Genomic DNA, 25,766 nt, shown 5'->3' with positions numbered 1-25,766 from the left:
TATGATTCTGTTTTTATAGTGCACAAGCAGAAGTAGAATCTTTGTGGTTACTACTAAATAGCAATAGGGGTAGATATTTTTCTCTAGGCAATAGTACTGAAAGCAAAATAAATTTCAGTAAGTATACTCAGAGCTTGCTTAAAAATATTTTGCATCGCTTGCATATTATTTAGCTTTGAATCCTTAGACTATTAAAGTATAACCTGCTGCCTAGCTTTTCAGAGTGGAAACATGCTTGCGACAACACACAGTGCAACATTAGGCTTCATGGTATTTTTTAGGGCTTTTGGTACATTTGTTTACAGATAAACTGTTAATTTTATTTCTGTGCAGATGTTTCATGGAACTGCTTAGTTTTGTTTGTCAGTTTTGGTGTTTTTTTTTTTTGTTGTGGTTGTTTTTTGTTTTATTTTCTCAGGTTCAGTTCAAGTCTTCATAGCTTACAGATGTATATGCATTTTTCCATTTATTGAATTTTTAATATGTTCTCTTTCTTTTTCCTTAGGATGAAGAGAACGGGAATAGACAAGGTATGTCCTATTTTTATTCTTTCACAGATCCAATATGTTGAACACTTCTCTTTAGCTGTATAATAGACTTTAGTGGCTACCTAAGATCTTGAAGTGGAAAATCACTTCACTGTGGCCTTCAAGCTCATTAGAGTCTACGGTGTTCGAGCAAAAGAAAGAAACTACCTGTATTTTATCTTCATGTATTTAGCGTAGGTGTTTGTGACCACTAAATAAAAATGTGTTGTATCACTTCTGTACTGTGTATATCACCTTGTCATGTACATGACAAGAAGACTGGAAACCAGCTGTGTTGCCATTTAGTGGCAATGTTTCACACCCCCTTAATTTGGTCTGCATGCAAGACCCACAGTTATCTGTGCAAAGTACTACTATAAAGGATTTGAGTCTCATGGATATATTTATATACCTGCATTTTAAAAACAGTACCATACAGTGTCCCCAAGAGCAGCAAGTATGAAATTTAAATATTATTGCCACTTACTTTAAAAACAATGTAAGTATAAAAACCTGTTGTTGGTAGTGATGGTAAAAATTATCCACAAAAGTGGTATACAGCTGTTTTAAAACCAGAAGACAAAAGGGTTATTTCTTTTAGCTTTGTGATACAGTTTCTTCAGTATTTAATAGTACGGATCTAACTATTTCATCAGTTTCACTACCCTCATGTACGTGTTAAGAGATCCATGAAGCGGGCTTCTATGATGTCAGTAAGATGTGTGAATAAAATTCTTGCACTTGATTTAGGAGGGATGGAAGAATGTCGAGGGTATGCCTGTCCCCTCTGTTCACATAGCTGTCTCTCTCACATACTGTCTCTGCTCTTTTTCTTAGTTCATCAATTACTTTATTTTTTTATCAATTGGTGCTACATGTCAGTCCTGCTTAATTTAAAATTCTCTTTGGTATTTAGCTGTTTTCTCATCCACATTCCCCCTTTTTGCTGATTTCTTATTGTTTCCTTAGAAGAGTGAAATGTGTTGATTTAGGAAGGAAACTGGGTTTTCAGGTTGAGAACCCAGTCCCACTTTCTGTTTTTCCCAGTCTGTCATGGTGGTAAGGTGTGCAGAGGAGGTGGGATTAGCTGGATTGTGAGTGCTGCGTTGGGCTGCAGTCTGCTTCATCCAGCACTGCAGGGCAGCTCATTGAGGACAGGCTGGTTTGAAGGTGCGTACCTTTGCTCAGGGGCAGTGTAGGGAGAATGCTTATTTGGCTGATGGGTTACAGTTTGCTTTACAGTGTAGCAGAGAATGGTAGCCAGTCTCAATGTACTTTTAAAAATTTCATTTAGTTGGACAGCAGAGAACATGTCTTAACTTTTGTTTCAGGTTTTTGGTGTAACTGTGATATATTAGCAGCCTTTTGGAAAATACGAGTTTACTTGAACTTTCTTAATTTTCTCTTGGAAGCAGATGATTTCATCCATTTCATCCTCATAGTCTTACTCGGCTGTCATCACCTGCTTGTTAAACAGTGAAAGTCACTATCTTCCCATTCCTTGTCACTCCTATCTAAGCCCCAAACTTGTGACCTCCTTTGTCCTTTTGACATACAAAAAGATAAGGCAGATTCCTTTAGGAAGGGAAAGGAGTCAATCCTCTGTGCCATACCAGCATGGAAGATATCACTTGTGGTCTAGAGAAGTTCTCCAGTATTATTCTTCTCACAGGGAGAACTGGATCAGCTAAAGATGCAAATGTGGGTGTCTCTATCTAAAAATGTTATCTGAGGTTTGTTTTTCAGTGGAGGAACAGCAGTAAACACCCGCTGGCTTGGCTCACTATGAGACCTGTGTGGGTGAAAGCAAGATTCTTTCTGGAAATTTTTGTATAGCTCAAATATTGCTCGTTTATAGCAACATAGTAGGTTGTATGCCTTGAAATACTAATTAATGGGCACAAAGTGCTCTGGAAAGACATCAGTGTTCTCAATAGCAGGAGAGAAGGTTAGACTTGTGTTTCTTCTAGAAAGACAAGAACTGGTGACTGTGAGGTGGAGAATGTAGGCATTAGGAGAACATATCCTAACAGTGTTGTGTATTATAACTTTAAAAATAGCAAAATGGGACAAAGCGTGTAAGATGTTTTTCTTCAGCATTTAGTGTGTTTTTTGGGAGGAGGAGGAGGAAATGAAATGGTTTTTCGTTTACATTGCTACAAGTTTTTCCTGCTCCCAAATGAGGTGAATACGTAGCTCGTGAGGAGAAAATCAGAAAAGGCAAATCTCATTTATTGTATTCACGTACATCATGTTAATTTAGCAAGAGCAGGTATGCCAGAAATTCTGTGAAGGATTATCACAAGGATTCTTAAAGTAATTAACACTGGATAACAAGGCTGAGACGCTTTGGCACGGGAGGCTGTGTGCGTGGTTGCTGGCGATGGGTTTCTTGCTGCTGGAGCACTACTTGCTTCTGCAGCTTGAGGCAGAGCATGGTTCTGGGCAGGGAGCAGTGCCTTGTGTGTCGTATAGAGGAGCCATCTAGTGGCAAATGCCATGTATTTTCCTTCAGATTTAATTGGAAAACTTGCCTCTGAAGCTTTCTCTGTCTCTTAATTAACAATGAAAATATCTTAATGATAAGCATTTTTCTTTTGAAGGCTGTAGATAATGATTTGCTTAATTCACTTGAGCTTTTCTCTTTCAAAGACTAAGCTAAAGGTAGTCAGGCTTTTCATTTTTGTGAAGCAGTGTATGCCTGTGCAAAATAGTCTTTTTTTTTAAAATAGATTTTGAGTGAAGATTTCTAATTACCTGCACTTTCTGCTTTGTTCTTTTCCACAGGTTAAACTTACCTTTAAAAGTTGAGATTTTTTTTTCAGGTTCAACATTTACAGATTTGAGTAGGTGAGTGTAGAGAAAAGCATCTCTTTTACCACTGTCTTTTATTGAAAGCACTTGAATATTTTTTTGAGAGGAGCTGAGCATGTAATGAAGGCTAGAGGGCAGAAGATAAAAGTATCTAACAGGTTTGCTGTATTCTAACAGTGAAAGAAATATTTTAATATTGTTTTATATTCTGGTATAGAATTCTAGTGCAGCTTTTTTTAGTATATATTTCAATCATGCTCCCAGCTTGCATAACTCTTGCTTTTGGTAAGCAGTAAGATTTTGAACCATTTACACTAAAAGCTAATGCAAATGTTCCCAGGAGAGCTCTAAACTAAGAGTGACCCAGGAAGGAGAAGATGTCCAAGAAACAAGCGAGGAAGGGGTGAATTAGGTTGTCCAGCAAAATGGATAGGATGCTGTGGACAGGACTTCACAGGCAACAGCTGGAACAAAAGGGGAACACCTCAAGTGTATGCATATAAGTAAGGGAATGCCTACTGGACATTTGGATGGGGAGAGCACTCATGGCTTTTTTTTCAAAGCCTCTCTGAAGCCCATGTGTACTCACGGATGCAGCGTCAGGAACAAGCAGGAGGAACTGGAAGTCTGCATGCAGTTGCAGGGCTATGGTCTCATGGGGGTCACAGACATGATGGGATAGCTCACAGGAGTCAGGTGAGAGTGCTGCAGTGGATGGGTACAGGCACCTTGGGAAGGAAGGACAGGTTGGAAGAACATGGAGATTGAGTTGCCTTTGTTATCAAATTGTAAGAGAGCAGCAGGGATGTACACGGATGGATATAGGGAGCTGGCTTAGAGTTTACGGTCAGGATTTGGTGGGTGTCAGTTACAGGCTGCCTGATCAGGGAAGAAGTAAATGAAGCCTTCTTCAGACAGCTGGTGGAAGCCTCACATGTGCAGGTCTTCACCCTTACTGGGGGGCCTTAGCACCCTGTTATCTGCTGGAAGGGTGTCACAGCAGACTTACTGTAAATGTTTTGTATTTATTATTTGAAATCTTTTTTTCTTTCCTACTTGTACTGCTTAAGGTTGTGCCCTTTAAGCTACACTACTAAAATTCTTTTCTAACAGGTACACTTTATCAGAAAAAATGGGTCTTTCTTTGGTCACTGACTAGAAACTTGTATCAACTTCTGCTATTTTCTTGATGATTTGTTATACTGACCAGCCTGTATTAACTCCGAGTGCTTCATTTATGTGTTTTGAGGATAATATACCATCAGTATCCTTCATTTCCTGGAGTTAGCCCTATTTCAAAATTTTAAAAGGTATTTCACAAGCAGAAGTCTCCCAGGAGAGCATTGTAGGAATACTTAAAGAGAAGCTGAAAAATACCTATACTTATTAAAAATAGTAATATTTTAATATAAAAACTTGCACTGTCAGCACATGGTGAAGTGGTGCAGAAGAAATCCATCTCCGTTGTCGTGCTGTCTTTGTCATTTTGTTGTGCCCTTAATGTGGTGAATATGTTGTTGGCCTTCAAAGATGCTTTGAAGCCGTAGCTGACAAAAAACAAGTTTAGTACATATTAAGTGGGTCATTTCGTGTATCTTCTCCTAACACTTCTTTTTTTTAAATGTTTGGCTTGTGGATCATGATTAAATGAACAGTAATAAGCCCATAGAAATAATCTGAAAGGAATTTAATCTTTCATATGAGAGCTGAGTTATTTTGTTTTCCAGTGCTTGGAAGTCTAGTGTCATGTAATGTCATTATTTTTTTTTTTTTAATGCGATGCTATTGCTTTCCCTAGTTTATCTCCTATTTCTATGTAGACGTATCTATAGCAACTAGCAGCTTATCTTCCCATAAAAATGAAAGGTAAGTTAGGTGTATTGCACAGTGTTCTCTTCTGTCTGCACTTTCTAATGAGACTTTAAACATCTCTTTTCAATGAGATTTCTAGATTCTGAAATTGTGATCACCAGGTTATTTTTTTAATGTGCCTAACTATGGATTAAAATTTCTACCCTTTAATTGCCTATGGTAAGTAGTACCAATTTATTGTCTGAGCTCCTTCGGCTCTGTGCAAATTTGGTTTGACACCTAGAGCCTTTGGGGGATTGGTGGAGAAAAAGTGGGAAAAGCTGCTTATTTCTTGCTGCCACTTACGTAACACCTTGTGCTTTTTTTAATGTTTTATTTCTTTAAACAGAGTAAAATCGACATTTTGGTTTGGGTTCTCCCAGGATTTAATTTAATCACATGTGTTCTAGCATCGTTGTCTGTCAATTCAGTCTCTTACGGAAGTAACTAATTCTGCCTCTGATGATGGGAACAAGGTGGATAAGGAATGACAATGAACATAAAAGCAAATATTTGTAAAGGTCATTGGTTGCTGGAATGATGTGGTCTAAGGTGTAGGATAGTGGAACAGAAGTAAGAGGTATATAATACTAATGCTTTAGGGTAGCGTCACAGTAAATTGTTCTATTTTGTGCATTTTTAATCCAAGTTCAAATTTTAACACAAAAAACACAAAAAAGAGGGCTCAGGTTTTCACAGAAACCACAGCCTGATGATTCTTTGTTCGCTTAGAGTACATCCAGAATGTCCAGCAGAGTGGGCTTCCAACTAGTCACACATACAGTGTTTCTCAGTGACTACTATTGTGTTCAAATCATCTTTAACTTCTAACAAAAACTCTGAGAGCTGTGCAAGTGTAATTTCCATAGGTTTGGGAGAGAGTCTGTGGGTTCACTGCAACAGATATAAATTGAGTGGCTCGATACTTATCCAAGAAGTAGAGTAAATCCTCTGGACTGTTAAATCATGCATTACATTTTTAATCTTGAAAAGATTTAAATTCAGATTTGAGAGAACCAAAAAAAACCTCTCATAATATTGGGTAATTATGCAGTGGGAAAACACAGTTTTGGAGAGTTTAATTTGAAAATGTTACATTTTTTTTCGTAACAGTGCCAGATTTTCTCTCCTTCCTTCTCCTGCACCCTATGAAAATGTAGTTGAGGCTGTTAAGATTTATGATTTAAGAGTAAGCAAAAGAAAAAATACTATCTTTGAGTTGCCTAATCAAATGCCAGAGGTACCTTGAGTAATAACAGAATATATTTTTTCTAGTATCAGAGTTGAATGCCAGGTGTGACTCACGGGACTATTTCACTTGTTATCCTTTTTTAGATGCTCATCCTTGGCACTGTATTTTGCCTATTAGCATTTCCTAATTGAGTTAATTTGTGCTTAGTAGCGGGCAAAATAAGTTCTCTTGGGGGGGCTGAGACCTTTGGGCTCCTTTTCTGCAATGCATTACTAGTGGAGAAATTCTTATTATGTGTAAAATTCAGTTTGCAGATCATAAAGTCCAGAATTGTCTTTAGTTGGACTCGCAGTTAAATGTAATCCTCACAGTTTTGGGATTTATATTTAGTTAAATGAAACCTTTGTTATCAAATATAAGTTCTGCTGTACTTTCAGCAATCTCTTTTTGAGTAGCTCAGGAAATTATTAGCAGGTTTTTGATTCAATAATTATTTGGAAGCATTTGTCCCACTGTAGCTGTACATATTTCTCCTCCCTTTGCCTGAAAGGCATCCCAGGAATCACTGCCACTTGGCAGTGTTGAACCAACAGAATGCAAAGTACTTGGGTGTCTAAAAGCATACTTGTAGGTCTTCATGTTCAAGAGGAATGTTCCTCTCTCTTGAGTTGGAGAAAGAGGTACAAAAGACTGTCTTAATTTAATGATACAACGTGTTTTGTGAGGCTGGTGATTCTTCAGTATAAAAATGAAAGCCTTGGTGTGTGCTGAGCATTGAGCCAGCAGTAAAGATATCTGGCATAAGGTTAACAAAACTCTGTAGCCTTTCTTTAGTTCCTGTGTTATGAGGATTTCTAAGCACAGTTCAACTGCCATGAGCAGAAGGTTTTTTTCTTCCTCTAGGAAGAGGAGAAACAGCATGGATTTAAGCAGCAGATTCTTAGGAGAGACTTCGTAAGAAAATATGTGTTATACATGTCCTGAAACGCTTGCAGGTTTGTGCTCTGCAGGTCAGAAAGGACGAGCTATGTCAGCAGTAGTGTGTTGGTGTGGCGTTTTTATTGCCTCTTTTATTGCAGGTTTTTTGTTTTGTTCTTCCTTCTCTTCAAAATGTAAAGATTCTTTGTTAGAGAGGTGTGCTTTATGTACTCTTTAGGACTCGGATGTTTCTATCTTTCTGTTTTATATTGGAAGGTCAGTGACTACAGAGGAGTGATGTGCTTGTTGCTATCTTGTAGTGTTTTGGTATGTTTGATAATATAACTTATGCCGTGTAATTTTGTTTTCCAGATGAATCAGAAGTGTAGTTACTCCAGTTGATATAATGAGTTATGTGCCTTGTAGCAACTGTACTGCAAACTAGCCTTTTAGGGGATTAAGCTAGAATTGGCACCTGGATAGAATTAATGAACACGTTGCCCAGGGAAGCTGTGGCTGCCCCCTCCCTGGAGGTCTTTAAGGCCAGGCAGCCTGATCTAGTGGGACATCTCCTTGCCCGTGGCAGGGGGTTGAAGCTGGATGATCTTTAAGGTTCCTTCCAACCCAAACTATTCTATGATTCTAATTTCTATGTCAAGTTTAGGGGAGTTAGAATTTTGCTGTGACACAACATCCTCCCCCCCCAAAACCATAAGTCAATTATAACTGCTAACTGACAGGCTTAGGGCATCGATTGCCTCTCTAGGAAGTCTGTTGCACTGCTTGACCACCATCTCGGTAAAGAGATGCTTCCTGATGTCCCATCTAAACCTCCCCTGGCACAGCTTTGAACCATTCCCACCATTGCTACGTGTCCTATCCCTGGATATCAGGGAGAAGACATCAGCACCTTTCCCACCTCCCTTTCTGAGCCTGGCTTTCTCCAAACTGGGCAAGCCCGAAGTCCTTAGCTGTTCCTCACAGGGCAATTCCTTCCAGCCCTTCCACCAGCTGTGTTACCCTCCTCTGGATGCATTCGAACACCTGCACGTCTTTCTTAAATTATGGGGCCCAGAACTGCACAGAGTACTCAAGGTGAGGCTGCACCAATACTGAATACAGTGGACTAATGCCCTCTTTTGACTGGCTGGTTATGCTGTTTGATGCCCCTGGAATGTGGTTAGTGCTCTTGGTTGCCAGGGCGTACTGCTGACTTGTGTTGAGCCTGTTGTTGACCAGCAGACATGGATCTCTTTCTGCAGAGCTGCTCTCCAGTCACTCCACTCTGTTTGTATTTGTGCCCAGCAAGGGTGCAGTAAGGTTACATGTCTGACAGAATAGTATTGAGAGCTGCTTTACTGTTCTTAGTTGTATGGCCTGGAATTGCTGGCGTGCTCCAAAAAATTGAGCCTTTCAATATTAGAAAGGAAGATTGTGAATCTCGTCTGAAAGTATATAGTGAAGAGCTGGAGAACTTCTAGTGTGACAGCTCCACTGTGATAACCTGCTCTACGTGGTGGACTTTGGAAGGAAGGAAGTTTAGGCACACATTTTGGAATGCATCTTGCATTTGCCTGATGATTGGGTGCAGATGGGACCTAACAGATTTAATTGTGGTGATAGTTAAATTTTGAGGCATGAGGTAAGTTGGTAGATTATATGTTTCACTTGGAATTTATTTCTGTAATGATTGAATGCACATCCACACAATTGTGTGGATTCCCGTAAGTTGGTCTGAAGAAGGTATTATTTCCTGCTGTCAGAAAATAGTCTTTAGCTTTCGTTGAGTTTCAAACTCAAAATATGAACGTACACCCTGAGCATAGGTATTCAAGGAAGTTCTTTTATATCTTATTGATAGAAGAAAGTTATGGCTAGTATCCAAGAATGTAGAAGACCAAGGAAAAATAAAGAACATGTATTCATCTACTAAAGTTTGGGGGTCCTAGGTTTTCTTCTTGTCTTTACTTGTATTTGGGTATAACTGAGCTGTAAAATGAAACTGCAAATGTAAACAACATTTTAAAACTTTAATCCTAACTTTTTGCCTCTAAATTGACCTTTATCTTTAGGGTGGCCTTTCACCTTTTTTATGAAGAAGAATGACTATTCAGTATAACCTCCTTCTGCATGTAGGCAAGAACCAGGTTTAATGTGTTATCAATTTTGTGAATTTGTCCATAAAATAGCTGTGAAAACCTGAAGTGAGTGCCTGTAGCATTCAGGAACGTCTTGGTGTAGCTGACAGGTCAGGTCAGAAATAAGATATTTGGGGAATCCTTCAGTTTCTGGTCTCCATCCATTGGTGCACTTTTCCCCTCTGACTCTGAAGTGGAACTGTGTTAAAAGTATTCTGTGTTGGATATTGAATGGGAGTAACCTGTTTGCTTGACCTCTTGCTTTGTGTGTTCACATATGGGCAAGGCATAAAGTAGGATTTGAGCATTAAGCAAACTTGCAGTAGGCCACTATCACTTTTGGTGAGCTTTTTGTAAAGGAAGCGGAGGTAGTAGCCGCTTGGTGTTGGAAGTATCAGGTATTAAGTGTTACAAATTAAATGTGCCATGAGAGCTCCATTATTTTATTGTCACTTTTGGGGTTGCATATCTTCAGTAAAAGAATAAGTGGGAGGCACTGAGAAGGATGTTTGGTGGTCCCATAGAAGATCATACTTTAACTTCGCTCTTGTAAATGTTTGAGGCTAACTTTTGTTCATGGCATCTGGGTAAATCCTTCTTTGAGCTTGCCTAAACCTGTTGAATCGTTACTGCCTCTTAAAGGACGAGACCCATCATGTGTTCAGTGTCTATTTATATCAGCAGATTAAAAATGACAGATATTGGCTTTGGCTTACAAAAAGCATTTTGTATGTCCTGTAGCTGTGCCCAGCTAATCAAATTATGGAGTATTTGAAGACTGAGCTACCAGATGGAGTTGCTTGATTTGTGATTCAGTTGCTTTGTATATAGCAGTTATCTGATTCTATCAAATCGACTTCTTGATTGTTCTCTACCAATCTGGGGTTACTTTGAGAACGCCATTTAGAGCCATGTGAGTAAGCCATGTTGTTCAGCTGCTTTGTGGGAAAATGGCAAGACACTGAGGGTTTGCAGAACAAAGGCATTTGGCTAAAACTTGTGTTTGAAAAATGTGAATGAGAGTCAGAAGGAAGTCTGATTTACTGGAATTTATTAGAATTCCTCAAATAATGAGCTTTTGCCATACAAAAGGAGCAAGGGGGGCACCTTATTTATATTCAGTAAATAATGGTTTAGTAGACGAGGCCAGGTGGGATATTTAAAGGTGTAGTGCAAGTACACTGTTTGAGCCCAAGTCACAGGTTACTGAAGTGATTGTAACCTAGGGCTTCATCTTCAAAGAGTGTTTCATTTATCAGCAATGCCAGTTTTAAGGAGTCCATTTATTCTGTCTTGCTTTTTCTGCCATTTATACCACCCTCCACTATGCTAGGGTTTCCTGGTAGACTGGAACCCACACCCTGCTTGTTTTTAGACCGTCAGTTCCCCAGGCTGGCTCACCGTGCAGGGTGGTATTTCCCAGCTGCAAGTGTAGTAGAGGAGCAATAATTGACAATAGTAGCTTGGAGGGACTGAGGCAGTTAAAGCCAGCACTGGCACCTTAAAAACTTGTCTGGCTGTAACCTTTGAGGTTCTGCCCTCATTTCCAAGGCCGGTTATGTTTTTGTACCTTGTAGGGCAAGGGGTAAGGACAGATTGATAACACTGTAGAACAGATTAAGTTCAATGCAGCTTTCTGGCAGACAGGAGGTAAAGTTTCAAATTTTATTTTTGGGTGGGGTTTTTGGTTTGGGATTTTTTGTGGTGTTGGTGGGTTTTTTATTGTAGCTCACTAGCATAAAAATTGCACTAGTGAAGCTGTGTAGAGGCTGTAAAATGGCTTACTCCAGCTACATACAGATGTAGGTCAGGACAGGATCACTATATTTTCGCCTGCAGTGGAACTGTGGAGTGTTTTGCTTTGTGGTTTTGTTTGTGTGGAGCTTCTTTCAGGTTTGTGGTGTGATTTTGTTTTTATAACTGCAGTCCTTCCCCCACCCTGATATTCAGATGGCTACTTCAGCTAAGAATGACTTAGTTTTGGTGGCAAGCATGTCAAAGCTTGAGGTCCATGTGTTTCTGGAAGTATAGAGATTGATGTATACTCAGAAGGCAAGAAGATACAGGTGTTACAATTTCTAACTATGATAGAATAACTTTTATGTTGTGTATATATGAATACCTACAGCAGCGCAGACATTGTAATTTACTTTGAAATACTAATTGCTTTTTGAATCTTCAAGAAGACTTTGGACTTCATCTTGGAGCAACTGAAAATCATGGTTAGAAAGTCACTGTTACAGCTCTGTGAGGACTGGAAATCAATGTTAAGTTTTTTTCCTTGTAAGGAAAGATTTAAAAATTTTTTTTTTTCAGTTTGCACTACCAATTCATACTCAGGTTTCTCTGACTTGATATCTTAGACTTGGAAGCGATCTAGAAGAGAAAGGGATCATTTTTACTGAATAGTATAGGTATCAGTGTGAGGATGATGTAGCAATAAGCTGATGAAATGAACCCAAGAACATACACACAACTTTTAAGTTTGAGACACCTCTCTCTCCCCATGCCCCTCCCCTTTCTTTTTTCTCCAGACAACTAAATGATCGTTAGTGTAGCCAAATGGAACACTATCTGTAGGACTCCTACTCTGTCTTTCTTCCTTCACTCCAAATTGAACCTGAGTATTGAGTGTAACGATGAACATGGCAGGGTTATGTTTCAAAATAATTATTGAAGTGAAAACATCGTAATGCAATATAATTAACTGCTTTTAAGAAATATTCTTTCTTCCCCAGGAAAACAAAGAAATAGATTGGAGCCAATGGATACCATATTTGTTAAACAAGTTAAAGAGGGTGGACCTGCTTTTGAAGCTGGACTGTGCACAGGTACTGTTCTTCTGTAGCAGTTGGTGTACATGATATAAAATATATATAAGTTTGTAAATGTAGTTATCTTCCATTTAAACCTTGTTCTTTCCTTCGGAAGTTTGAGACCTCTCTTTTAAATTGTCTTACAGTCATTTTCATCTCAAAAGCACTGTTGTTTTCTCTCAGGAAGGGCTATATAAAATATATTAAGGCATTAAAGTCTTAGTCTTTTTGGTTTATTATATTTTACAAAATAAGAACAGGTATATGATTAAATGTTAGCAGAAGTAGAAAAGGGAGAAGAGTGATAGCTGTAAGCTCCTATTTATTTTGCTTTGTTACAAATTGATAACCTCAAAACATTTAGCTTTTTGTCCTTGAAATTACATTTTTCTACCACCTTTAAATTAAATGAGAACCCAAATCTATCTCATCTTATCAAATTTTGTTCAGTTTGATTACATCAAACTGGTTAGCAGAAAACATGTTTTTTGTGAAGTGCCAGGTACTTCGTTACACTTTCACTTAAGTGTCAAAGGGAAAAAAGCTACGTTAAAATGAGAAGTCTCACAAGTAATAAAACATTTGGATACAAAAACCTGTTTGGATACTACAAACAGGTTGCTGTTCTTAAAAATATAGCAAAACTTAGGTTCTATGCAAAGATTGTGTTTGTGTTGATGATGGGATGTTGATACTTTCTTTCGAAAAGTCATTTACGTGCATTTGACTAGAATATTTTTTTATATGTTTCTTCTTAAAGAAATAGAGATTCTAGAATGATCATCAATTTGAAAACAGTACTAGATCCTACTCGTACAGCATAAGGTATTTTTCTTTAAGTCCTCCTTGAGTAGTTATTCAGGGAAGGGCTACTTTGACATTAATTTAATGCTATTATATGAAGAAATGTTTTGAGTTGATGAAGTACAACGTATATTGAAGTTGTACAGAGGAGCCATGTTAATTTCTGCTCTGTTCAGGGCTTGCCAAATTGAAAGATATGAAATTCATAGAGAGCATTTTATTTTTAGGCATAGAAGAGATTTGCAGGAGCCCAGAATAAAGAACAGAAAATAAATGAGAAAATATGTTTTGAAATTACCAGAATATTCTTCTTAAATACATTGCTGATGGTAGTTATATCTAATTAGGTCATGCTACTATTTCTTATTTAAAACTTTAGATAAAATATATTACTATATCTCTGTCTTGAAATTATGTTGTGAAACACTCAGGGAATGATCAGCCGGGTAGATTGCTTAAGCTCTTATACAGACCCTGTACACGTTTCTTATTTTGTAGAATCAGCTGGGCTTTTTTTTTTTTGTGAATTTTTTTTTGTTTGTTTAAATCCAACTTGGCTTTTTTTCATGGTCGCACTAGTGGAAAGAAAACACTCAAAAATCTAGTATGAGTTTAGGTAGTTATGTTTGTTTGTCAATTCTTATTTCAGTGCTGCAGGGTCCTTTTGTAATACTCAAAATCTCAACAGAAGCTTCTTCAACAGTTACCCAGGATCAATGAGCTCTGCCTCAGGAACTCACCTGGCTGATAGTTCCCATATTTCACCTCTGAGTCATATCATTAAAAAAGAACGTATCTGTGAGCTCCAAACATAAATATTTTAGAAATATTGAAATTCAGACAGCCAAAAGAGATCCATATTTCTCATGTCTTGATATATATTCAAGAATATAAAGAGCTAAAATGTTTGTGGAAAGGGAGATGGTTTACATGCATTGAGATTGATTTTTCAGTTTGACTAAAGGTTATAAAGGTTATATAAACTATTATAGTGGGACCCAGGATTGATAGAGGGCTGTTAGAAAAAGCTTTCCGTGCTTCTGTATCTTTTCAAACTGCAGGCACTGGCCTTCACCTTTGTATGTGCCTGAAACTGAGCAAAAACTGTATTGTGCAGAGTTACCTGTGCCCACTACTTTCATTTGACCAGTTCTGCAGTGTGGCTGGCCTGAGTTTTTGCAGGTTCATTTGACGCATGCTTCAAGCAGACTTGTTCTACTGCTGTGTGCAACCTACTCTGTTTCTTTGAAAAATAAAAACTGCACAAGAATAGATAAGGTAATGTGATTTACTTTAAGGATATTGCTAATTACAGTTTTTAATGGGAATACTGAGTAGAGATCTACAGCCATGGGCAGGTTCTGAGACAGCCTGGAAAAAAGGCAATTTTAAGTTCTAGAGAAGGATCTGATGTGTTCTGAGGAAGTCGTGCCATTGCAACCTAGTAGACCAAGGTTCAGAGCTTGTAAATAAGAATATTTTTTGGCACAAACTGTATAATTTCTTTTTCCTGCAACTTTTTTGAAAGGACTTATTTTGGTGTGATACTGATGATTTAACAATTAACTTTGCTTTCATAGAAGTTGTTTCTCAACCTAATTAGGTAAGGAGTCTGCATTTGTGCAGCAGTAGGATAGGGTTTGCCATCTATCACAGATGCCTGTCAGTCATATGGATTGCAGCCATTAAATGTTGCCACAACCTTTCTTTCATCACTTAGGAAGCAAGATACAAAGTTCTTAGGAGTTTTTTCAGGGAAGGAAAATAACAATAACTGGCTGAAAGAAAGGCATATATAAACTTCTATAAAGTTGAAAGTATCGCACCAATTTTATTTGCATGATGCATTATGTTGTGTGTGCAAACCAAACTAAAAACAGTTGGCAGATCCATGTGGTTTGGTAAGTCTGGAAATCCCTGGGGTCTGTATAGGGAGCTTCCACCGAGCATGATCATTTAGAGTGTTGCTGCCACCAAGTGAGGCTGAGTCTTCAGAGTGAAAAGCTTTTTCCTTGCTTTAATCTGATCATGCCAGAAATGCCAAAAAGGTTTTCAGTTTCTAAAGCAATGTTGAAAAAGCCATTTCCTTTGGCTCACTTTGCAAAGGTCTTTTCTTTGAATTCTTTCTGCAGCAGCTTTCCAAAGCTCCTTACCTTTTCTTCTCATTAGTAATTTCAAGATACCTTTCTGCTTTTCTCGTCAGAGATGGTGTAAATACCATTTTTTGTGAAGAAATGGGATGGGGTTTTCGTCAAAAGGTGAATATGGATGTATGTGATGTATTTGCCACTTAATTTATGAAGCTGTCAATGAGGAATGTACAACAAACTATTTTAGAAATATGATAAAAGTGATAGGTCTAGAGATTGATCTATATGGATAAGAAATAACCCATGACACTGTCCAAAATGCAATGAAGGGACATTAATCTCTTGGAAACAACCCAGATTTTTAAGGAAGAAACTGGGCCTTTAAAAATATTTGTTCTTTGTTTCTCAGAAGGAAGTAGTACACATGTATTTACTGCCCTTAAAGGAGAGGTGTACAGCTACACCTGGCACTTCTCTCAGTTGAAGTTCGGGTTTGCTTTGAGATTAAGTGCTTGAATGAAATGTCTACTTATAATTAGCTTAAGAATTGGGCAAAGTTATTAATCTGTGTTGCCATACTTCAAAAACTTTGTTTGGAAGATGGGATATGTAAATGAGCCTCTGGTATAGCTTACACCTGCTTCTGGCTTGCTTTCTGTGAGTTTCTAAGTGATTAATTTGGAAGCTTTCATACCTGAAAATGTTCTCAGAAAGGAGTAGAAACTGTATATGGTTACATGTAGTTGTGTTTTGCATCTTTTATTCTCTTGGCATCTTTTATTCTCTTATTTTTTCATTTTTAAAGATGACTAATCTTGAATTGGTGATCTTGATTATTGTGAGGTTCAGAAGTACACAATAAAAATGATCAAAAAAATACCTTGACAAACTAATTTTTGTGTCTTTTCCTTTATAGGTGACAGAATTATAAAAGTCAATGGAGAAAGTGTTATTGGGAAGACATATTCTCAAGTCATTGCTTTAATACAGAACAGGTAAGATATATTAGTATGTGTGCCATGCTTGTTTTTTTGGTTTTTTTTTTAATACTAAGCAGGAAATGACCACTTATGGTAGTTCTGAAAAAGTAATTATATTTCTAAATTTTCATTAATACACAGTCAGTTTTACTGTTTCTGTTTTCATGTATTTACTTGTTGCTGAGAGAGGATTGAGAATAGGTGTGCTGAATTGTGCCGCAGTCCTTTTATGTCAGTGCTTCCCTGTTGTTAGCAAAATGCACAGTGCTGTAGAAGAAGGCTGACTAAACTTAAAATAGGCAGATTAGATATACGTACAGCAGTCATACAAGTGTCAGTTCAAAACGAAAATCAGAAAAATCTTCCTTGCTTTTGTGATCTGATAATTAGAAAGGAGTGTCTCTGGTAAAGGAAAATTTTATGCTAGTGCACACCTGCAGAACACATGTGCAGTGCATCCAGGCTGTCTTGTATTTTGCAACAAGTTAGGAACCTTGCACAGAGTTGAGGGAATGGTAATATTTACTGCTTCTGCAACTAGCAAGGGCTTGTTAAATCAAGTCTGTACATTAATCTACATACTTGTTTTCATGTCTCATATCTGCTTCCTTTTTAGAGTTTTCTTGGTGCTGGTTTCTGTTCTATAGCAAGAATTTTCCAATATAATAATGAGTTATATGGAAAAAAGATACATTATGATCAGCATGAAAGAATGTTTTCTAAATACATGTCACATGCTATTTTTACTGAATCTTCATGCCGTAAGACAGTTTTGCTCGCTGTTAGAAGTAGGATAGGTTAAATCCTGGTCTCCCTCTTTCAGTGGACTCTGTTGAAGATTTCATTACAAATATGTATGTCTTGGGTGTATTTTTCTTGAATCAACAAAACCCTATGTTCAACGACGTGAAAAGTAAGGTAGATGGAAATGTAGTTTGTCATTAGTACTTTCTATACAGGAGCTGGAAAGTATCTTTTTTTTTTAATAACATTTTTGGGGGATAACACTAGCCATGCGTGGGGTTTTGGTTTTTTTTTTTGGTTCATAGCAATGAACAAAAAGACAGCAATGTACAAGACAGAAATCTTGTACAGTGTATACCCAAGAGACAGGACATTATTTTACATGCCCAGCAGGTCCAGCAGTTAATAAAGTATCGCATCTTAATCCAGAAAAGAAAGAGACGAATTACATCTTCCAGAGGCCTGTATGGTCAGAGATACTTAGCTCTAGGTCTGCCTGTGAGTAAGGTTCTATTTTCAGCCCTGTGAGTGTAGGTAGCAAACTATTCCAGTAGAATGCAGCCCCTGCCACTGTGGATAAACCAGGGAAACCTGAACAAGCCTGTATCAGTGATTGTCTAGTGCAGCCAGGAATGATATAGTATGCTGCTGCATCTGCCCCCCGTAATTTCCATGAGTGCAGACAGGATGAAAGGAGGCCATTGTTAGTTAGGAGAGGAGGATAATTTATCTTGAGCCAGATGTGTACATACCAAAAGATCATGTGTATCCTTGAGTGTTTTATACAGAAAAACATACAGAAGTCTTCATCTGAACCTCTTAAAATAAACAGATCAATATTAGTTCTGATCCATAAAGAGAGCTTAGACTCCAGATCACGTGTATCCTCCTTGTAGCTTACAGACAATGCTTCTCGTCTAACTAGAGAAAGAACTCTAATTCTTTGCTTGAAAACAGTATTTTTGAGCTTTCAGTAGTTTGTTCTACACATGAAGTATTCTATTTCAATGTCTTTATCGATGACCTGGATGAAGGCATTGAGTGCACCCTCAGCAAGTTTGCAGATGACACTGCTGGGTGGAAGCGTGGATCTGATCGAGGGTAGGGAGGCTCTGCAAAGGGATCTCAACAGGCTGGAACGTTGGGCTGAGACCAATGGCATGAGGTTTAACAAGGCCAAATGCCGGGTCCTGCACTTGGCACGTAACAACCCTATGCAGTGCTACAGACTAGGAGAAGTCTGGCTAGAAAGCTGCCTGGAGGAGAAGGACCTGGGGGTGCTGGTTGACAGCCGACTGAACATTAGCCAGCAATGTGCCCAGGTGGCCAAGAAGGCCAATGGCATCTTGGCTTGTATCAGAAACGGCATGACCAGCAGGTCCAGGGAGGTTATTCTCCCTCTGTACTCGGCACTGGTGAGACTGCAGCTTGAATACGTTGTTCAATTCTGGGCTCCTCACCACAAGAAGGATGTTGAGGCTCTGGAGTGTGTCCAGAGAAGAGCAACGCAGCCTGTGAGGGGGCTGGAGAACAAGTCTTACAAGGAGCGGCTGAGAGAGCTGGGGTTGTTTAGCCTGGACAAGAGGAGGCTGAGGGGAGACCTTATTGCTCTCTACAACTACCTGAGAGGAGGTTGTAGAGAGGAGGGAGCTGGCCTCTTCTCCCAAGTGACAGGGAACAGGACAAGGGGGAATGGCCTGAAGCTCTGCCAGGGGAGGTTCAGGCTGGACATCAGGAAAAAAATTTTTCACGGAAGGGGTCATTGGGCACTGGCAGAGGCTGCCCAGGGAGGTGGTTGAGTAACCTTCCCTGGAGGTGTTTAAGGGATGGGTGGACGAGGTGCTGAGGGGCATGGTTTAGGGAGTGTTAGGAATGGTTGGACTCGATGACCCAGTGGGTCCCTTCCAACCTAGTGATTCTGTGATTCTATTTCTCATGCTGTTATTTCACAGCAAGTAAAATTACGTTATGGTGTATGCTGCTTGCTTAAGCATGCTGCTCTTGCATCAGTATAGCCATCCTGGCTCAAACGGATGGTCTGTTTATGTCAGCATCTTCTGTGATAACATCCAGTAGTGGATTCTTAGGAGAAGACTATGAAAACAATGAAACTATAGAGTGATATTGGACTTAGTGATCTTGAATTAGGTTATTCCTGAAGCTCCATTTCCATAGCTGCTCATTATTTTTCTGTAAAAATATTCAGTTGTAGCTGTTGCTCCTCATTATATAATGCCACTACCATCAGAACGTAACTGCCTTAAATGAACTGATCCTCATAAATTCCAGTGAGACTTATAGGTGGGATATAATTCATCTGTGTTTTTTATTGTTCTCAGGAAAGTTTCAAGCTGTCTAGATTGTTATCTGTTTTGCTCTGTTTGGTGATAGCAGAGCTAAAGTTACACTAATTGTTTTCACTGGAAAGTGATAGGCACACCTCAAAACAGTTGGTAGAAATAACTATGTCATGTAAGATTAACCATGACTCACTGAAGTGTAGGTTTCCTACTCTTTACCAGTAGTTATTGGAATTTATTCTCATCTGCTTACATAATCAACTTGGAGATAGTGATAATATCCATTATTTATTTATGGTTCTAAATAAAATAAGAAACAGATTCTGATTACCAAAAATTTGGGGGTTTTTTGTTTGCTGTTTGCTTTTTAAAAAAAAAAAACTGTAGGGAAATTAAATGCATGAGTCTATTCTGCATGTTGCTCTTTGCAAATTCTTCTTGAAAGTGTTTGGATTACACAGGAATGCACAGAGTTCAGCTACTGAATCTGTTTCCGTAATATAAAATAATAGATCAAAAGATAGTCTTTATGATTAGTGTTCTATTTTGATGACTCTGAGTCAATAAATTTATATTTAACTCTCAAAATTTGTAGTGAAAGCTATTTGCATGATAGATGGGTCTGGGGATTCACAATACTAGTGTCTAATATGGTAGTGCAAACTGCCTCTTTCTCTGTGCTAGTTCTTGTTAATACCTTCTAGTACACAATTTCTGTGCACGTTATTTAGTACAATACATCGGTTTTTTTCTGATATGAGAATTGCAAACTGTTCTGAGAGCACTTCAGAGAATATAAAGTAGGAATATCCAAATTGTCCCCTGGAGGTTTTTCCAGGCAAACTGGAATAGAAGAGTTAAATAGTTGTTTGAATGAGACAAAAAACATTGTTCTTGAATGGAATCTTTTCTTCTTTTGGATGACTGCTAAAAAAGGTGTTAGATGATGTTAAAAAACTATGACTGCTGATCTTTGGTTTTAAAACTGAAGTAATTTATGCTGCTTGGAGAACCCTTTTTTTTGAAGTGAATAACGGTTTAAGAAGATTGTGAAACCAAATACCCTTACTCTGCCACTTTGGAATGCAGACCTATGTCTGGTGGTGTGAACAAATGGAAAAGGAACCAGAAAATAAAACCATTTTTCATAAGAGAATAATAGATCACACATTACCTGTTTGGGAAGATGACTTTCCTTTCTGCAGCCATAAGAAACATGGTGCTCAGTGGTTTTGTAGACTGTTCTGTGGACGCTGAAGTTGATGGCCAGTCTCTGTGCTGGTTTTGTTTTATAGCAGGTGGGCTGTACAAGCACATATTTCTCTTGCTCGGGAAAATACTTTTTTCTGGTAGGCACTAACTGTAGTTTCACTGCTGTACAATATTTGACTCTGGATAATTGGTACATTGTACAGTCAGTGTCCTGGTTTTGCCTGTAGTTAAATTATATTGATTGAACTATCTGGATTCCTGGATCTTTATGCTGCTGCTGCTTTTGGTTTCAGCAATTAAGAGTGACAAACTCGGCACGTAAATAGCAAGCATTTTTCATCCATATGCCAGTTTTCACCTGGCTGACCAAATAGTTAGATTCTGCTAGGAGATGATTGAATTGGAAAGGTGTCAGTGCTCGCCATGCTATTGCCTTGCTTTTCATATGATGTGTTGGTTATGATGTTTCCCTAGCAATTTTAAAGAGTGCTAAGAGACATTAGTTTCAAATGGAAGAGAGCGACATTTTAACTTGTTTTCACAAATTTTCCACTTTGTTTTGCCTGAGAAGCTCTAAAAACCTAACGTGCCTTAGGGCTGGAAGGGGGGGAAAAACACTTCCAAAGTAAAACTGACAAAGGCAGCTGCTGTCTGTACTGCACTTGTTTTGCTGAGAACGTGGATGAATTCTTTCTTCAGGTTTCTTTTACTATCTTATTTGCTAAGACTAATGAAAACCAGTGTTAATTTCTGTCAAATTACTTTATGCAACAGAACAGTGGTGGGTTTTGAATGGTTTTGGAGTATATAAGTTAGTGGATCGTCTTTGTAACAAGAATCAAAAATGTTTCCAAAAGTTTATGCATGGTGTTTTTTTTTCTATTGTTTCAGTGACAGCATATTGGAACTTAGTGTGATGCCAAAAGATGAGGACATCCTTCAGTTGGTATGTTTATGAAGCTTATATCGAGACAGAAAAATGTCATGTTGTTAGTTAGGAAGTCTTTGAACTGTGCTACCAGTGAATCATTAAAGAGTTTACATTTATCTCTGTCAATCCTTAGATATTTCTCTACTGACATCCCTGAAATTTCAGAGGAATCCAAATACAGGGGACAATACCTTCTTCACATGATATTTCTAGTGTCTCGTTTAAGTCTTGGAATAAATGTTTCCTTATGTTAGAATTCATTAATTTGATTGTTTTCTTCAACTTGGTTGTCTAATTTCAAAAAAGTTGCAAATAATTACTAAATTTGAATAAAAAAACTAGTATGTGGCATTTAAAATTAGCTTTTGTTAATAACTCCTGAATTGTCAGCGGATTTCCAGGAAAGAAGCAAAGGGATGCATTTGATGAAGGGTATTAACAAATTTTTTAATTGTAACTGCTGTAAATATTTTGTTACACTAGTGCCCATATGTTCTCAATTTGAACTGAAGTGTTGCATATAAAGTGAGGTGATTTTTTGCTTTCTAATCACAGAAACAGTAAGGCTTGACTTTAAAAAACAGTTGGGAAAAACTTTTGGGTTTCAGTAGCTCATTTCCAGTATTAAGGGACGAATTAATGGGTAAAGAAACAAACCCAAGAAACGCTGTTTTGAGCTGAAGGTTGCGATAGAGGCTAGTAGAGGAATTCAGCCAGTTAGGCCAACAAGCCAAGATTATTAGAATAGAAGTGATATTTTGAGAATATTTGATAATGAGATATTTCAGTAATTCAGTACAGAAAATGTGGGGGTGTAGGTGAGTTTTGGTTGCATGAGTAAGTGAGAAGGAAAAGCTGGGTGGTTTTTTCTTTCTTTTTTTTCCTTTTTTTTTTTTTAACTTTAATTTGAACTGTGAATATGTAGAATTGCAGGACTAGATCTAACTTCTAAGTGATCTGAATGACCATGAGCATCTAACTCAGTCTTGTAGCCATAACAATCCAAGGATCTGTGGGAGGCAAGGTTTGTCAGTTTAATGCTAAACTGACAAAGTTTATTTGACCGGGCAAGAAGCTCTCGGACACATCTTCCTCTGCTGATGAAGCACTAGCACAAGCTTCAGGTGAAGTATAGATGCAAAACAATTGATTGGAATTTAACTTGTACCAATGAGTAAGATAAGGGCAGAGGAAGAAACACAAATGATTGTTGCCTTTGGGCTAGAGAAGGATATTAGTAAAAAGACAATAGGCCATTCTGGAGGAGACTGAGCGATAAAGGATAGAAAAAAAAATATCTGACTGTGCGAGTTCTAGGAAAAAACTGGACATGTGTGGGGATGATTTCTAGCTGTCATTGGGAAAAAAAAAATTTCGAGTCATAAGACGTGGTAGAGTTGTGAATTTTGTATAGCAGACTCCTTTTTTTGAAGATAGAGGATTAGGTTTGAGAGATGGAGCCATTGTTTTGCAAAAAATGCTTTGCATTGCCTCCATAGCTTGTGTGTGTTCCTTCTGACAGTTGTTTGTGTTGTGTTTGGTTGGTTTGTGATACAACTTGGGGAAGTTCATACTCCTGTTTCCTGCTATGCATCTTTTTGGGTAAAAGTAGGTTTCTCTTGAGGACTGGCTGTTCCACATAGCAGCTTCCAGAGGAAAGCCGTGAAGAGACAGGTGGTTTTGGTAGTCTGCAAGGCTGAGCATTGTGTGTACTCAGGCCTATTGGAAAAGACTTAGGATAACTGCACCTTGTTGATGAGGTTCTGTTACGGTCTGTATTTTAGTATATATGTTTTCAAGTGTCAATCTGTGATGGCAGAGTTGCTACATGTGAAGATGCAGATGATAAAATTTAATTACATCATACAACAGAAGTCATCGGCTGTGGCCTGTAGTTTTCTCCGTTTTGGATCACCACAGAGGAAGAAAATTCTTTTCACGTCTAAAATAACAATTAGTAGTCTTTTGAGAGGCAGTGCACCACTGCGCCTTCAGTCAAAAAAAAAACTGTGCGGTTTCCCTAAAGATGGTGATTGTTAGTCTTCAGCCTTTAGGTGCTAGTATCTACTGTTCTCATTAAAAGATTTGGTAAAGAACTCTCCTCAAACCCGAGCACACTCCTATTGAAAACATTTTGAGAGTAACAGTGTGGTGGTGGTGTCAGTGTAAGTGTAAAGTGAACGATAAATGCCCTTATTAATAGAGGAAAAACTTAAGACCTTTGTCACTGAAGTTGTGTTACGTGAATTATAGCATGCTAAAGAATTTAGTTATTTTCTTCCATATATGTCTAAATTTCACTGTAAATGTCTTCAGATGGTATCACTCGTCAACTGTTGATGTTAAATACTGGGGTGCTATAAAAATAGAAAATCTCAAAGCACTACTGTGTACTGCAGTAGGAGTTGATGAAAGTTTTATCTAGTGCAATGAGGACAAAATAGTTTCATTATATTCAGGAATGATGCTGGTTGTGGTAATTTTTATGGTACTTGGCAGTCTACTCCATGTGGTGATGATGGATTGGTAGGTTAAGTACATAAAGAACACAGTTGCTTGTTCCTATCCTTAGTCTGCTGTTTATAAATGTTGAGTTTAGTCTTCAGAAATATCCACATATGTCTGTGAACATCTTGGTATATTGAATTTCCTGAAAACAGTGTTATAAATCCATTCGTTAATAGTAACAATGAAGTGATCCAATCCACAGGTCACCACCCTCTGCAGCATGTACACACTCCTTACTTAAAGGGAAAAATTATATGAGAAATGTTAGTGAAGTTGGTGTCAGTCGTGTTCGTTCACTAGCATGAGCTTGGAAATGTCACTTTGGGCGTGGGGTAAAGGATATTAAAAACATCTTTATCTGTGAGAAAAAATTGAACTCTTGACAGCTGTGACTGTTGGCTTTTTTTATGCTCCTCTTAAATCTGAGATTAGTTTACTTGAAATCTCTCTGGATGATTTTGAAATGTTTGTAGATATGTGACCATTTTGAGACCATGAGGAGGAGGATTATTATTGTATTATACTCAGTGTTTCAAATTTGATGTATCTATATCCAATTTCTGTAGCATTCACAGTCTTTTTTTGTCAGAAGACTCTGGGATCTCGTAGGTTTTAGTACCACTGGCCATAGGAATGGGAACTTTAGGTCAACTGCTTTTCTCAAGTGTGTTTAATGGAAATTGTTGCTAGTTTGTAGCCTTTGGATAACAAGTTTAATACTAGAAAGTTGTTGAAACTGTGACACTCTTCAGTCATTCAAAAGTTTTTTGTGCTGCACAGAAAATATTGAATGTAAAGGCGTTCTCTAGAGAGAGAAAGTTGAAATTGCTAAGTTTGCTTGGAGGTCAGCTTTATGATAACTCTCATCAGTAGACTTTGTGGTGGTTAACACATACGTGTTAGTGTCCTTACTATGCAGGATTTTTTGAACATTTTTTGGAGGTAGGTTCATATTAGAATTTGCTTGTTTGCTAATCATTCCTGTGTATGTAAAGAACAATACAGCTTGCAAGTCACTGAATTTTTAAGTGTCAGGCACTTGAAAATATCACTCTCTTAAAAAAACTCCATCTTCAATAGGATCAAATTTGGAGCTGATCATTTTTTTAATTTAGTTCTTAATCTTTCTTTAAGATTACAGACCATAGAAACTGCATATTGATGCCTGAAAGGTGAGCACATTTAAACAGAAATGTTTCTCTTGTCATACATAGTCGGGAAACAAAAAAAATCCTAGATGGGAATGAGCAGGAAAGTGAGTGAAAGCCAGCTGAAGCATATCTTCTGTTTTCTTCCTCTTTAGTGAGGGAATATGGAAATTTTCAGTATATTGGGGGATTTAGGCAGAAGAGCTTGCTGCTTTGTAATTTCTGATACTTAAAATATTTGTGGAATTCAGCAGCTCTTGAGGCCTTGTAGTATCCTGAAATTGCTGGTGATGCACCTGTATTAAAAAATAAGAAAAACCAAAAATAAGTTGGAAAAGGAAATTTTATTTGAGAGTTTTATATGCCCCAGTAACAATGTCCTTCTGACAATGGATCTGCCCACAGTCAACTTTTAACAATATTGTCTTTTTTTTCCTGATACCCTCCAGTTGTATCAGACCTAACGGAGCACTGTGACCATTTCATTGGCAAACTGTGAAATATTTTAATATGCTTTTTTATAATAAATAGGGATGTTTCGTAAGTAGCTGTATTTAGTCCAGAGTCTTGATGCATTTGTTTACTTTCAGATTTTGTACTGACGCAGTTACTAATATGCACAGATTAATATTAAAGTTCTGCCAGCAAGCACAATGGAAGGAGGGGCGTGGTATAAAGACGTAGTGACCTAGAAATGACTTAAACTTTGTTATCTAACATTGCGTATGTTAGAAATACCATTTGTGTCAACCCTCTTCACCTCATTTAATACTAATATTTACAAGAAAGTCTC

At 37.9% G+C, this 25,766-nt stretch overlaps 1 protein-coding gene across 3 annotated transcripts in view; it reads left to right on the top strand.

Moving 5' to 3' along the window:
* Positions 1 to 25,766, top strand: part of ARHGAP21 (Rho GTPase activating protein 21) — a 114,454-nt gene that overhangs the window by 55,409 nt on the left and 33,279 nt on the right. For all 3 annotated transcript variants that reach the window (XM_054058370.1, XM_054058369.1, XM_054058371.1), the window contains exons 3-6: positions 506 to 530; positions 12,179 to 12,271; positions 16,067 to 16,145; positions 21,278 to 21,332. In XM_054058370.1, coding sequence (XP_053914345.1) covers positions 506 to 530; positions 12,179 to 12,271; positions 16,067 to 16,145; positions 21,278 to 21,332 — 252 coding nt within the window. The remainder of the gene's footprint in view (positions 1 to 505; positions 531 to 12,178; positions 12,272 to 16,066; positions 16,146 to 21,277; positions 21,333 to 25,766) is intronic.

The sequence above is a fragment of the Cuculus canorus genome, chromosome 2, assembly GCF_017976375.1.
Source record: "Cuculus canorus isolate bCucCan1 chromosome 2, bCucCan1.pri, whole genome shotgun sequence".
NCBI lineage: Eukaryota > Metazoa > Chordata > Aves > Cuculiformes > Cuculidae > Cuculus > Cuculus canorus.
The sequence above is the reverse complement of the archived record's forward strand: the minus strand, read 5'-3'. Positions and strand labels throughout refer to the sequence as shown.